The 16,043-nt window shown below is 39.3% G+C and overlaps 1 protein-coding gene across 1 annotated transcript; it reads right to left on the bottom strand.

Moving 5' to 3' along the window:
* Positions 1-1,402: 1,402 nt before the first annotated feature.
* On the bottom strand, positions 1,403-15,045 carry galcb (galactosylceramidase b). The gene is made up of 16 exons (XM_084741921.1): positions 14,816-15,045; positions 14,605-14,668; positions 13,396-13,509; positions 12,337-12,476; positions 9,922-9,960; positions 8,602-8,732; positions 7,798-7,953; positions 6,830-6,954; positions 5,374-5,501; positions 5,106-5,195; positions 4,929-5,018; positions 4,686-4,830; positions 3,307-3,487; positions 3,019-3,182; positions 2,499-2,575; positions 1,403-1,766 (listed from the first exon to the last, which is right to left on the bottom strand). Exons 1-16 carry the CDS (start codon positions 14,912-14,914, stop codon positions 1,623-1,625), a joined length of 1,887 nt encoding a protein of 628 aa, XP_084598047.1. The 5' UTR covers positions 14,915-15,045; the 3' UTR covers positions 1,403-1,622.
* Positions 15,046-16,043: the final 998 nt, after the last annotated feature.

The raw sequence follows: 16,043 nt of genomic DNA, 5'->3' as shown, positions 1-16,043 counted from the left end.
CTAATAAGGACGAGACTTCAGAATAGAAAAGGTTAAGCCTTTTCCAGTGGAGCAACATACAACAAACACTTATGTGTGATTCAAGGCACAATTCAAACAGGAACAAAAACTAATTCATCTCTCGCCATCAACCATCTTTCATATTTGGTATAATTTCCCCCTTTGTGGAGGTAACTGAAAAAAATGTTTTGAGGGAATGGTAACACCAAAAAACAAGTCATATTAACTCACAGTGTCTTACAGAAAAGCACAACTAAAAGTAATCACATTACTGCTGCAGTATCTAATGCTGTTAACTTCAGGTGGTTTTTATGTAGTTCAAATTCTTTAAGATGTCAGACATCGCCTGCATTCACAGCAGGAGACTTCTACTTTTGCATAAGTCCAGGCAGCTATTCTAGTGGTGACTTGATTTTACATTTAAAATCATTTAAACAGAGTAAAGTACTTTGACACAGACAAACAAGGTGCTACATTTGGCCATGACACCAGGATCGCAGCCACAGTAAAATCTTTATGTACATTTTTAACCAATAACCTCAAGATCTTTTTATTTCTGGTTTGTAAACATCATCACTCTAGCTTCTTTCTGACTTAAGAAATTCAGTGGTTACAATTGTTCCTGGTCTCCCCTACTCATTGCAGTAACTGGCTCCCTCTGACTGCTATAATGATATATCTCATTACATGATTCTGACTGCTGCAGTTGGTTGAGGTGGAGCTCATTTTGATCTATTTTGCTTCCTGGGGTCTACACAAAAACAACAATAAGAAGAAACTAATGATTGTCAACTAGTGAGAAATTCCGTCACGATGAACTAGAATCCAAAGTGTCGCCTTCACATTGTTTGTTTGGTCCAAACCTCAACATTATTACAAATACATAACAAATATTAGTTATTCAAAGGAAAAGCAGCTAATCTGGAACCATGAAATGCATTTACATGAAAAAGTATATTTACATGAATTATCATAATTAGACACTTAATGATTTCATCTGTACCTGTAAACTATTGGGTAGTTTTATTTATAACAAAACATTTTATAAACTTGTTGTATGTTTTGTGCAATTAACTTGTAAAGAAAAAAAGATGGTCAGATAAATGCAGCAAAGTAAAAAGTCTAATATTTCCCTCTGAGATGTGTAGAGTAGTGTAGCAGAAGCAGAAAATAGCAGAAAATGGAAATACTCAAGTTAAGTCCAAGCACCTTAAATTTGTTCTGAGGTACAGTACTTGAGTAAATATACTTAATTACATTCCACCGCTCTCTCACTAGCTCTCAAACAGATGAAACAATAATAGCCACAGTTAGACTTTTCTGGGTACATTTCTGATTTCAGATCTTACTAAACACAATTCTAAAGTGTTACAAAGCAGTTTTTTTTTTCAAAAACAAATTATTTAAAAAATCTTTTATTTCATAAAAATGATGAAGTGCAAAATTATTTACAGTTGTATCAGTCAGAAAACCTCCAGGGTGCAGTGCATCATGTTACATTATGTGCACACATGGCCCCTTAAATCTTAAAGCACAGTCAAGTGTTACCAATACATTGATCAGAACAATAAATTAATCACAATATTCACAGCATAGTGTAAATGAATCTCACAAAGAAATTATCATGCCGCCACCACAGCAAAGTTATCGAACTGAGCCAGTTCAAATGAGTGTGTTCCTATGGCAGCCCAGCCGTTGTGTGGTGTCAGAACCACAGCGTTCTTCCACAGGGGGTATCCATTCAGCTGTCCTGATGCATACTGGCCCTGTAGAGAGACACGTTACACTTTACTACATACACACAGGAACGTCTAGTTCAAATTAAAAGTGAGGGTTCAGAATTAGTGCCAGGCAAGGGGAGGACATTTTTTTTTCCTGCAGAGGTGACAAAATCTTAAAAAATACACGTTACCAGCTGGAATTAACTACAAGTTCCTCCACCTTTTCTGAAGTCAAATTTAAGCATTTTTCATTCAGCATTTTCAAGCTTTTCCAGCACCTTACAGCTGGAGGAAATGTTTAAATGTTGCTATAAACAGGGAGACAAATGAAAGGAAAGCAGTTTCATGTTTGAAATTAAACACCTGTCTGTAAGTAAACTTGGCTTCCTATTAGAGTTGCAACAAGTCATCAGTTAATTTTTATTCATCAATAATAAGTCATCAACTAATTGGTGTGAGTATTATTTTAAGAAAACAATGTCAAAATTGAAAATGAGAATGTGAATATTTCCTGGTTTCATTACTCCTCTTACATTTGAGGATGTCATCGATTGTCCCAGTACTAAGGAAGAGTGCTGCAGCTCAAAGTACATGAACTAAAAGTCTAATCTCTAAGTCATCAGTCATCAAACTTCATGGTATTTGGATTCAGTCGAGCTGTTGTTCTCTCCTCCCTGCAACTCTGCATTCATCATCAAGATGAGGTGCCAAAAGCACAAGGTTTGAGTGGGACACAAAACCTTTCCAAAACAAGCAGTATCTGAAGTCTCTACTTACTTCCACAGTGAGTGATAGAGTGTACCAGCCATACGCTCGGGTACCAGACCGTCCCTCTGCAAGCACAGTCTGTCCAGCTGTCCACAGGAAGGAAGGAAGACAACAAAACAGTCCAACACACATCAATGAGGGGTACAGCAGTTTGAATTAAGCAAGTTTTATGAGGAGATAACAAGCCAATGAAGCTCGTCTTAGCTCGGTAAAACGTAGAAACTTGAATTCAGAAGGTGAGCAGTTGTACTTTTCTGTTTAATAAGGAAAATAGGTGTGAGAATGTTTAATTTATTGACACAGAGCAAGTTTAGTTTGTTTATATTATTGAACATAGTGAACATATGCAGTGCACATAACGCAGTGAACTTGTTGGTCACTTGATTTTCCCAGCTGTGACTCGAGAGGATGAGTGGAGGTGGGACAGGAATGTATCGCCAATCACTAATGGGAAAATCTTAACATATCGCCCAACCCTATTGTCATCTAATTCCATGAAAATACCAATGAAGAAGGTAATACTACTGACCGAGATCATTGGTGACCTTGTATGTTCCATCTACAAACACCCAGAAGAAGACTCCTCTAGCGCTGCGGATGGACTGGCCTCCTTTATCCACCCTGGCTGCTATGAACACACCACCTGTCTTAATGCTCTCCATGAAGACATCACAAGTCACCTTCAGGTTCTGCCTAGAGCACAACAACAGAACAGTGTGTTGATATCGATTAGAATCTGGCACTATTTAGACAGTTAAGTTTGTTGTATAGTTACATTCTCAGTGAAAATCAAGTCTTAAAGGTGGTGTGGCCTCACCACTTATAGTCTCCTATGACACTGACGGTCTGGTCAGCATCAGCGGCCCAGGTGACGGGCCTCTCAGTGAGAACCTGCCGTAACGTGAAGACATGAGGTCCGGGGTCAGTCAGGTTCACGTAGTACTCGAACACTCCTGTCTGGTCAGCAAAGTCTGGAGCCTCAGAGAATGGAGGGTTTCCTACACAGACGGAGAAGATGGGTGGAGGTTATTTAGGCCATTTTTCTCCAGTCTTTGGAAGACATCAGCTCAGAGTACATGTGGAAATACAAGAACTACATAAAACTGTTGGAAATTTTGAGAAAGCTCATAGTTTAGATCAAAATAATTCTTGATATAACACATTATCACATGGTTTGCACTATGGCCCTCTCTTCCCATTTAATGACTTTTCACTGACTTCTCACAAAAAATGAACTCTTTTCTAAATGAAATTAAACTTAGCATCATGACTTTTATTCTCCCTGGTTTGTTTCAGTTGGTCAGGAAAACATCAGCTATTGCACTTGTGACTAAAAAGAACAGCAATTTTTGAAGTTGGTCCAGTACTGAGGAGGAGCGCTGCGGCCATCAAAAGTGAAACTGAGCTTGTTTTCACTGACAGGCTGTTATTCCAAGTGTCTGACAACATTATGGAAAGGATCCCTAAAAAACAGAGCCTTTTGTTAAAGAGGAAGATATATTTTGTTCAACCAGTAACAGTGGTTTTATTGCTCTTGCCAAACTCCCTTTATAGAAACACTAATTTTATCATTGCAATACACATTTAGCTCAAATCTGATAGAAATGCAATAAAACTCAGAAAACCATCTTGGTTTGTCTGTCCACTTTTCCTACCAATCATCAACTCTGGTTTGGTCAAGGATCAGGAAGTCTGTAGTGAGCACTAAACAGTTGTTTCTGGTTAAACAAAAATGATCTTCCTCTTTAACAAAATGTCTTTCTCTGCAGAAGTCTTTTCCATAATATTGTCAGACACAATTGTCAGAACAATCTGAGCCTGTTAGTAGCAAAAACAAGCTCTTTTAGTGGACACACTTTGATGAAACACAGTTGGCCATAAGGATTCCAGTGCAGCCTGTTTCACAGCTGATGGCTGCAGCTCCTCACTCAATACTGGAGCAGCTTCAAAAATTGTTGTCTCCTTTAGTCACTTAGAAACAACAACAAGGGAAAACAGATTCAGGTGGGAAAATAGCAAAGATGCCCTTTTATGTGTAATATAAGTTAAGTTGGATTTTGATTGTGTACAGTGACCATCTGTCTCTATCTATAATTTCCTTGTCTTGGGTACTCTATTATACTATTGATAGTACTTTCAGAATTCTGTGGTCAAACATGCCAAAAATAATTTGGGTTGTGTGCCTGCTGTACTTACGGACATCAAAGTTGTCTTTGTAGACTTTGGGGAAGCGAGCAGAGGGAGGAGGGTCTGGGTAACTGCCCTTCTGTCCTGTTGTAATTGTGGTTAATGTGTAAACCTCATCTTCAGCCAGATTTAAGCTGACTGATCCATCTAAAACCTAAAATCATCAGAAGCATATAAACAAATAAAATTGTGTTACATGTGTTGTATGGTGCAGGGTCAATCTGTTCTCTTTGAACTGTCCTGTTCTTCTACCTTCAGTGGAGTCAGTTTCTCAAAGAAGGACGGCTTCTTTGTCTGGAAGTTAAACTGAGAGCGCCACACTTGGAACTCCTTGATGGAGGCCTACAGAGGAAAAACAAATCAGTGTGAATAAGACAAGTATCACTGGCTACCTTTCAAAAGTATGATGAAGACCTCAGGGAAACTTACAAATGATCCCTTAAGCTGGAAAGTTGCATTCTGGGACGTCACATTGAAGGGGGGGAGTGGAGGTCTTATGCACACCGAATGATCATGAGTCTGTGAAGGAAAAAAAAACACGTTCAAACATCTCCAGAAGAGTCTGAAGTGTAACTGCAGTACATCTGCTGCAGCTTCATGTCAACACTTATCATTTTTAAATGATTATTTCAAATTATAGAAGATGAAAACATTAGAAGCAAAAAGTAAAGCATCAAAATAGGAAAGCCTAATTTACCATGGTTTCTATGACAACAGTGAGGTTTCCCTTCCCATCAGTCAGGGCTACATAACTTCCACCTCGTGCCAGATGTCCAACAGTCTGCAGGTAGGTCCATCCTTGTTGGGTGAACTGTGTGGTGTGGGCTGGAAGGAAAATAATACAGTGCAAAATTGGACAGTTTTTCTTTTTTTTAAATGAAACAGATGCTGATAACAAAATGTTAACATCTCTGTTTGGTGCCTGAACACATAAGCCACTGAGACGGCCTCATGTGAAGGCTTCATTATCTTACAGAGATCTCTAAAACAGGCTGCAGAGCTGCAGTTCTGGCCAAGCAATACTAGAAAAGTCACTGAAGAAATGAGAAATAATGAATACAAAACAACAACTTTTTGAGTGACCCTGAAGACGCCATGGGCAAAATATGTTGATCACACCAAATAAATTCACAGTAAAGTCAGCTGAGTTTGCAGCAGTTTATTTTGATATTTTCTATTTACCAACAATATTTTTTTATTGGCTATTATTATTATGGTCAAAAAGGGATCCCAATAGTGTTGTCTCCATACTGGATACACTATCTTGAAAAAAATAAAATAACTGATATTTAATATAATTTCTGATACCATAGGGAAAAGTTTAAAAAAAAAAAAAAAAAATCAACAGAACCATAACCCTAAAAGTTTTGATTTTTATTAATGGATAAATTCAGTATGTGCCCTACCATTCCAAACTAGATATTTTATTCATATTACATATTTATTATATATTATATTATATTCTGAAATCATTTCAGCTGTTCAGAATTGATAAAGCCAACACTGCTCAGCATGACAATGAAAGTGCATCATGATCTTGTTATGTATGTAATGTACTTTTAAACTTTTTCCCTGGAGATGTGTCTTAGTGAAACTGCACTTATACACAAAAGCATTTTAAAATGAACAGCTTCCTTTACTGGTGTAATGAGCCTGATTATTTTAGTAAAATCCTCTGACAGACACACATGCTCTTAAAGGGACAGTGTGTAGGACTTAGTGGCATTTATTGGTCAGCAAACAGACTGCAAACCCCTAATCTCAGTCTCGCTCTGTGTTTGGTTTGTCTGTTCTGGGCTACTGTAGAAACATGGCAGTGTGACATGTCCACTGAAGAGGAGCCATGTCCTCTGTAGAGATAAAGGGCTCATTGTAAGATAACAAAACACAATGATTCTTATTTAGGGGATTATACACTGATGAAAATTAAAGTTTGTGCAAACGATTACATTCTGTCCTTATTTACTGTTTCACACACCACCTCAACCTCTTTGGAATCGGGGTTGTAAGGCTGTCCACTGGCATTAATTTCAGTTGCAACTTGGAGAGTGTAATATCCTGTTTGACAGTCTCCTGTGTTGTTAAGATAAACAGAAAGAACATGTCTCATATTTACATAGTATCACTCTCTCAGTGCAGGATGTGATGCAGACCTGTGATCCAGATTGGAGACTCCACCACATAGTGACCGCTCCAGGGCTCCTCAGCTGTCATGAGCCCGTCTCTCCCGAACGGCAGCTCCTCATAGTAGCTGGCCACCAGGTTCCAGGAGATGGTGCTGCAAGAAGAGTCACAGTCATCAACCAGACGGCTGCACACAGGGACTGAAATCAAGACTTTCATACTTACAGTCACACACAACCTCACTGTGATTTATGATTTTTTTTTTTTTACCTAAAACATGAAATATTTGATTTTTTGTGCATTTAAAACCAGTTGATTTTGTTCAAGTTCTTGCACAAGTTTGAACTTTTCTCCAATACAAGTTAAAAATTGAACAAATGACTTAAAGAGACACTTCACCTCAGAATCAAAAATACATATTTTTCCTCTGGCCTGTAGTCCATCTGTACTGTTTTGGTGTGATTGCAGATATTGGCTGTACAAACTGTCGGCAAACTAACTCTCTTCAGTATAATGGGACTAAATGGCACTCATGACCCGGATCCTCAAGATAATCCACAGACCTTGTTGTGAGTTTCACATAGGAGCCATTTCCTCTCTATGTCTACCAGAATTTATATGATCTATATCTACATGAAACTGCTCACAAAAAGGTCTGTGGTTTAACTTGAGTAACCAGGTCATGATTTCTGGAAAGAGACACTGGTTTTGAATTTTTCTGATGAATTTTTTTGTGGGTGCTTTGAGCACCACAAGCTGAGTGCCATCAAGTCCCATTATATTGGAGAGAAGGCAGATATCTCTACAGCTGGTATCTCCAAAACTCTGCAACTCACACCAAAAAAACTCTAGATAGATAAATAGCACTACAGGCCACGGGAAAAATATGTACTTTTGATTTTGTGGATGAACTGTCCCTTTAAAGTAATTAGAAAAATACATTTCCGGTTCATCAAATAGAGTATTTGATGAAACCCGTTCACATGTATTTCCTTACGCAGTCATGAGTCCGTTGACGTAGTTCTGGTTGAGGATCCGAGCCCAGCAGCCTCCTCCCACATCATCGTTGAATGTGCTGTAGTCCTCTGATGACCACAGCTGCTTCTGAGTCTTCAGGGCGTCCTTCACTGTGATGGTGCCTGGGTAGTGGGCCCTGAACATCACACATACAACACCCAGGACACAAGGTCGATATGACAAGAAAATAATAGGTCTGCTAACATTTGGGTGCCAAATTTTGCTAATGCAAGAACAGTACAAAAGAATATGCTGTCCTATCAGCAGAGAGCACTAACTTCAGCATGTATAAAACTGAGAAAATAATGGTTTCAAATGATGCCTATGAATGGTATCACACTGGTATCTCAAAATGTCAAACACACATTTCTTTACATGGTACAAGAAGGCAGAAGTTTTGAATAAATCCATTTATCCTTGTAAGTATTAACTTTAAAATATGTTACTTTTACTTTACAGTATTTCAAAATCGACACTAAGCATATTTCATGTGTTGTTCTACACATAGAACACAGACAGACAGAGGTGCACCACACTACAAACAGAACACTGATCAGAATCAGACACAGAAAATATGATTAATGCTTACCTAGTAGCTTGAAAACCACAAACATGTAAGAACACAAAATGATGCTCATGCACACACACACAAGCAAACACTATGTTCACAGGCAGATTACTACTGTTAATACGGTACGTCATGTGATGCAGATAAAGACTACATTCAACTGCAGGCGGTGACAGAGGGAGTGCATGCAAACACCCTGCACAGAGGGGCTCCTACCCTATGACGTCTACAGCTGAGCTGAGTTCAGGGTCTAGCAGCAGAGACAGAGTAATGGGCTGCCACAGGTTGTCACTGGCTATGATCCTGACCCCCTCCAGACCACTCTTATCCAGAGTGTACCGCAGCAGCTGGGACAGCCAATCACAGCCACACAGCAAGACAGAGAGCAGAGGAACACATGGCTGTCACCATTTTGACTTTGTCTGCCTTCACAGTATTTGCTGCCACCATGTAAACACACACACCAAAAAGCACTTTATTTGGAAGAAAACTGACTTTAAAGCTGCATTAACCGATGTTTTGACCACTTGCTACCAAGTGTGAAGTGTTTTCAGATGGGGCAACTGATAACTCCACCATTCCCTCCTTTTAGCACAATTCTGTTCTGAACTCCTGAGGAAAATATCTGTCTCTTTAGCTGCTAAATACTTGACTTTGTTCATCAGCTACTTTGTCTGCCATCTTGGGCATAATATTATTGATTAGTGCAACTTTAAAACCACTCGAGAAAAAGTGCAACATTGTATTTTGTGTGTTTTTATATGATGGCAGCAGTACACTGTACAGTTTAATGAATCAAAAAAGTGAGCTAATTATAGTGATGTCATGCTTTATAGGAAAATACTATCTCATGCACATGGGTGTACTACACAGGAGCATGCACATATGCAACGTATCAAGTTAGTATGTGATTGAACTGTTTTTACTCTTCAAGACCAACAGAAAAACAGCCACAAACATTCAGCTCTGATCCAGCACAGCAGTGACATTTATAGGAAAGAAGACACAAGCTCAACTCAACAGCTGTTTGACGTGAAGACGCACACAAATGCAGTGGACGTGTCACCGTCTGAGCATCACATGCTTAGTCACTCAGTTGTGAGGGATCAACCTGCCCTGCAGTGGTGAAACTTCACATCTTTCCATTAGGTCAAATGAACTGCAGTAAGATTTTTATTTTCATGGCTTCAGAGCGACTGTACTCACCCAATCACCTGAACAGAATCATAAAGGTACGGGTCAACGATCATAGAACCAGCGATGCTCCAATCACCGTCTGCCGCGATGATGCCAACATCAGTTAGACCGACTTTATCCAGCGTGTCCCGGAGCACCTTGGCAACAGAGACATGCTCTCAGAGGAACACGGCTAAAATGAAAAATCATCTCAACCACTGAGAGTCAAACCGCAGCTCTCTTGTGGGCACAACTCAATGTTGGTGGCTGTTTTTCTCCTTTCATTCACTGATTACCCAGAATGCACATTTGTCAGTCAAATCAATGACAATACAGAGAGGGATAAGATGTTAGGCTTACCTTGATGTACTTGCTGTCAAAGTTTCGCTCGTTCCAAATCTGAACAGATGGAAATAATTTTAGTTACAGAGAAAATGGGTCCCTGTTCAACTGTAATCTGCTGTGGAAACAAACCATCAATTCAGCATTAACTTGTTCAATGTTTTCATGCTAAAGAGCTTCAAAAATTATTCCATGTTAATCACAAATATCGTAGTTCTGGCCAATATTCCTACTGACGATGACAACACTGCACTCACCAAAGTAGGCCTGACAAATTAACTGAAATTTAATAGAAATCGCAATATGGTCTACTGAAATTTTGCAAATTGTAGGATGTGTACTATTTGTTAAAGGTGAAATATGGGTCAAAATACCATTTTAAAATGAAATATTGTGGTGCTGCAGAGGCGTCCTGGCCAACACATCATTCTTTAGACTTCAGAAAACATCTTTGTTTAGTACAGATCCCTGAAGAAAATAACACACCATAATTGTTTTGAAGTGTTTTTCAATGAAACTGAGAATAATGATGAAGCATAAGCATAATTTCCTCTAATATCAGTCAAAATAACTGCAATTAGATATTTCTTCAGAATTGTTCAGCCCAATACCGACGTTAAGTGATGAAATCTATGAACACTGGGTGAACTTGCTACATGAAACAAGCAGCAGTTAAACAATCAGGCTGTAAAAAAGACAATAAATTCATCCAGATTTTCTGACCACTGTCAATAATAATCCCTCATTGTACAGACAAACAGTGAGCACACAGCTAAAAGTTGAATGAGGCAATTGGTCTGTACATGGTGGCAGTTTGATCTTGCAAAACCATTATCATTTTGCTATAGGAAAAAAAATGTTTTGGCGTCTATATTAACATGTTAGAGCAGCTACACAGCCTGCATGAGCAGCACATGCGGGGCTGCAGACACACTTCAACTTGAGGCTCGCTTATTTTTTCTGCATGATACATGCAGTTCTCAGCAGAAATACACAGTAAAATGATCTGTTAACAGTCATATCAACATTATATCAACATCATGACACCTCTCACTTCAGTTTCAATCTCTGTCTCTGTCTGTATCTGTAATTTATGTCAAAGACACGAAAAAATCTGGCGCAGGGTTTTGCTTTTTCTCTTATTTCTCTTTCTCTCTCCCTCCTTCCATCTTTGTCTGAGTGAGGGGGAAAATCATTGATTGCCTTGTGATTACAACTTTTTCTACTCTTCAAAAGTCTGCAGAAAGATAAGGCTCTCAGCAGCAGCAGCTGTGCAACAGAAACACAGCCTGTGTGGACACCACAGGCGTTTCAGGCACGGCAGTTTAGTGAGGTGGCCACCACACACAGGTATATGCATGAAGCGTCAACCATCCATGAGCGCTGGCCAAACAGCTGACTACTCATTTAAGTCTACATAACGACTTTCATTTTTGATTCTAACCAAATAGTTTTGATTGTGCATTTTACAACCTCTGGTCTTCACTTCATTACAGTGTGAGTGTGATGACAGAGAGACGTGCCTGTATCAGTCCCACTCCACATTCTGTGAGTTAATATGTGTGTGTGTGTGTGTGTGTGTGTGTGAGCGTGTTCAGCTGACTATTGAGCAAAGAGTCATCTTGAGTGTTTGACAAATGTTAGCAAAATAATTGAGGAGATAACACATTAATTGTTTGTACAGGCATCCTCATTAAACAAATTACAGGGAAAAACGGGTGCAGTAGCTGAATGATTGTGCAATGATGTCAGAGTAACAGGTCTTGAGGAAAAGGCAGGTTATTTATCAGTCTTAGAGTCTAATTTTACAGTTTAATGTCTCCTAGAGTGTCCTAGCCCAGATCGTCCTTGTTGGAAACCTACGATGGCATTAAAATGAATAAACCCCTGCAAAAAAAAGTAACAGCTCATAGCTTGCTTATATTTTTAACATTAGTGACCATGTTGGATAACTTTCCATTTTCAGCGTGTAGGTTTCTAGCTCAGAGGTTGATTTGGAAAACAGTATGCACAGGATCGCAGAATGGAGGGAGAATACGGGCTGAAACTGACGGCTAATGGCAGGCTTACACTCACAGTCTACAGCTGATGGGTCAAACTAGTTCAGTGATAGTTTTACCACTCGCCTTTTTTTCCCCAATTCAGAATAAGTTTGACTAATCAGTGGGTGTCCTGTCTGATCAGCTGACTGCTCATTGTGATGTCACCATGTTTGAAAATAGTAATTGATCTGGTGAGTACAATGTTATTACTGATAGTTTAGTAACATTTGTCTAATTTATTTCAACATGACTCAAGTTGTACATTAACCTAATAACAGTATTATAATTAGCAAATAACAATAATAATATTGATAGAAATAGGCAGTTGTACTACACACAGCATGGAGCTTGAACAGGTGTTAGATTCAATTAGAAGTAAATGCATACACACCCCAACATACTGAATGTCCAGGTCATGGTACTGCTTGGCGCCGAGGATCCAGTTGACCACATATGCTGCAGTGATGTCTGGGAAGTCATAGGGCCAGTTCTCACCATGGCCCACCCAACCAGGAAACGCCCAGGGTAAACCTGCATCAACACACACACCAACACACACATGCGAAGCACGAGTTGTGATTTGTACCACAAATATACAACGTCAAACTAAAGCCCCTTTTACACTGGATAGAAACCCCATCAACACACACTGACATCTGGCTCTGGGCTTCACTGGGAAAAAGGTACAATCTGCATTCAGTTCCAGGCCAAAAGACTGTGCAGTGGTCACAGTATCAGCTCCAGCTCTGATCAGCAGTGATGGAAACATGAACTCCACATGGACACGAACATGTTTGATTCTTTGCAGTGGAGGCAAAAAGGCTGGTCACCTCCATCAGTCATGTCTGTAACTCTTTTACTCCTTTATTCATACACAGTCACTGCCTTGACTTTACTCAGTCTATGTCAGCATTAAATGATACATGCTTGTCTTGAGTGTTTCTTTAATAACAAAGTATATACTCATACAAACCCCTTTCAATCAGCACGTCTGACCCACTGTCAGTGTGTGTTGGTGTCTGTATCTACACAGATCCTGCAGCCCTCTGCCTGCGTTTCCTTAATTTTCTCATTATTTTGCTGCTCAGAACACTTTACCAACTCAGACTGTTGGTATTTGACATCCTGGTATCTTTCTTGTACCTTTATGAACAACTGAGACAAATCCTACTGATTCTATCTTTGAGTTTGCTTCAAGTCTTTGATGAAGCAATGAGGCTTAAACCTGTCAATCCAGATGTTTGAGTCACATCTGCAACCAGCATGTATTCAAAAAAGCCAATATGGTAAATGCAGTCAGGGGTTTTGATGTCTGTTTCCAGAGGTAATGACATCATAACTTTATCATTAATTGATCTCAGTGTCGTAGCATCACATCCTCATGTGATGTTTACTGTAGCAGCTGTTTGTTGGAATGTAGGGCACAAGATGTTCCACTGTACGTTCTCACCTATGAGTGTGATATTTGGGTTCCTCTTCTTGGCCTCTTTCATGAGCCACCACTCGTACCCTCTGAAGTAGTTCTCATCATTCTCATAGTGCATGTGTGACGGCTCCGTTCCATCTATGAAAAATTATTATAATAACAGTCCAATGTAACATCATAAACATGAAACAGTGGAACACAGTTATTACATTTATTATTTATTAAATTATCAGTGTATCCAGACTTTATCCATGGCCCTGATGAAACACTCTTACTACACTACTCTCAACATCTGGAAGTAACAGCATGCTGACACAACCCCATTACACATTGATTGCATTCTGTTGTATTACTACATTATTTCAGTTTATATATTTTAAAGTCATGTAAGGTGTACTATCAACCTTTAATGTATGTACAACTAAATGTTAGAGCTGAAACTAATTAGACCAAGCCAATCGATGTGTCAGTCAGGTGATTAATTGTAGGGCTGCAACTAACAAATGTTTTCATCATCAATTAATCTGTTTATTATTTTCTTCATTAATCAATTAGTTGTTTGGTCCATAAAATGTCAGAAAATGAAAAATGTTGATCAGCAGTGTTTCCTCTATCCTGGTCCTCAGAGCTCACTGCCCTGCATGTTTTAGATGTTTCCCTGCTCAAACACACCTGATTCATGATGAGCTGATCATTTGAATCAGGTGTGTTGGAGCAGGGAAACATCTAAAACATGCAGGGCTGCGGGCCCAGAGGAAACAGTGATTCAGTGTTTCCGCAAGTCCGAGATGATGTCCTCAAACATCAACTATTTTGTCCACAACTCAGAGATATACAGTTTACCATCAGAGAGGAGTAAAGACACCAGAAAATATTCACATTTAAGAAGCTGAAATCAGAGACCTTTGACTCATTTTCTTTACTCAATTCATCACATAACTGGTGTTCTCCTCAGCTGAGCTCTAACCTCTCGTCCATGAGTAGATACACACTTCCTTCTGAGCAGTGATGCAGCTGTTGTTAAGTATAAAGAAAATAGTGAAACCTCTCACAATAAGGTCTGTGGATTGTTTTAAGTTTTAAGTCATGGTTTCTGAAAAGAGACATTGCTGTTGAATTTTTCAAATGTATTTTTCTTTCCTTTTTTTCGGCTCTTTGAACACCACAAGCTGAGCGACATTTAGTCCCTTAAATGAAGTCAAACAAATTTAGATGTTCCTACATGTGACTCACCAGTAGTTTGAGCGTCTCCTCCGATCTCCACCTTCAGAATGTGCAGAGAAGCTCCAAAGTTTGGCTGAAGAGCAGCACAGACACAACAGTGAGTCTCCAAGTGCTCTGATACACAGCACTGACACACAGGACTCACACACAGCACTGACACACAGCACTGACACACAGGACTCACACACAGGACTGGATGAATGAGTGAATCCTAACTTACTTTAAACAGGAAGTCTAATATCTGGCTGCGGTACGGCTCTGCATAATTCACCAACAAACGAGACGTCGCCTGAAGGAACCAGGAGACAGAATAATACATGAGCAGAGGGTCAACAGCTAACTTTAACAGTCCGTCTTCCTGTGAACAGTAACGGTATCGGACCAGGAAGTAGACAGACAGACAGAGTGTGAACTCACCCCTCCGCCGCTCAGACCTCCGACTCCATCGAAGACTCTGCCTACACCCTGTCCATCGTCCAGGACGTAAGACTGACAGCGGGACAGACTTACAAACACACCTACAAATAAAACTAGCACAGACGGTCTGTACATCCTGACACACCGAGCTCAGCTCACGCGCTCTGGCTGCTGTGTGCACGCTCACGCCTTCTGTGCGTCACATGACCACGTCCCTGAACGGTCACGTGATCCCATGACAAAAAAAAAACAAAACTAAAAACAAACCAAACGGTGAGTTTGACGAACATATTTTGTTTGCAAACAGAAAATACAAGTGAGTAAATTAAGCACATTGCATTGCAGATAAGATATGTTTTACTAGTTAACCTTTTCTACATGAAAACTGGTAAATAAAAAAGATAAGTTATTTTTAAAAATAATTCTGACACCAATTTTCCTGTTGGATTGCATGCACCGAAATATCTATAACGTCCCGCTTTTTATCCACCGAGAAGTGTCCTTCTTTTAACCCTTAAATGTGCAGGGTCATTCTCTGAATTCAGAGCCCTTTAAGTCCCCAAGAGTTTCAGACACCTCAAAATCTATTTTACTGCAAAACTATGTGCATATACATACACACCAGCATGTTGCATGTCCCCAATGATCATCATTAGCTTTTCACTGAAAAAACAAACAAATACAAATTGTAATTAAAACCAGTTTGTTCTGCCTAATAGGATCATGTTTGTCCTCTTGACCTAAATTGTGTTTTTTTCTGAAATAATTACATGAATTATGATTTGCAATATTTTTACACGTCACCCAGTTTGTTTTCCACCACCGTCACACCATACCATTTATCTATAAAAATAATGGATCAGGCCCTGTGCTATCAGAATTGAGGAAGTGAAATCACACAAGTCTTTGAAATGACATGCTGCAAAGAAAGGAAAAGGTCAGCATCTTTTCTTACCTATATTTCATTATTTTTATTGTCAGATTGAGATTGTCAGGCTTGATGGTTCAACTCTTATATGAATAAATTATAG

Source organism: Lutjanus erythropterus, chromosome 18 (genome assembly GCF_056507025.1).
Source record: "Lutjanus erythropterus isolate fLutEry1 chromosome 18, fLutEry1.hap2, whole genome shotgun sequence".
Taxonomy (NCBI): Eukaryota; Metazoa; Chordata; class Actinopteri; order Lutjaniformes; family Lutjanidae; genus Lutjanus; species Lutjanus erythropterus.
The sequence above is the reverse complement of the archived record's forward strand: the minus strand, read 5'-3'. Positions and strand labels throughout refer to the sequence as shown.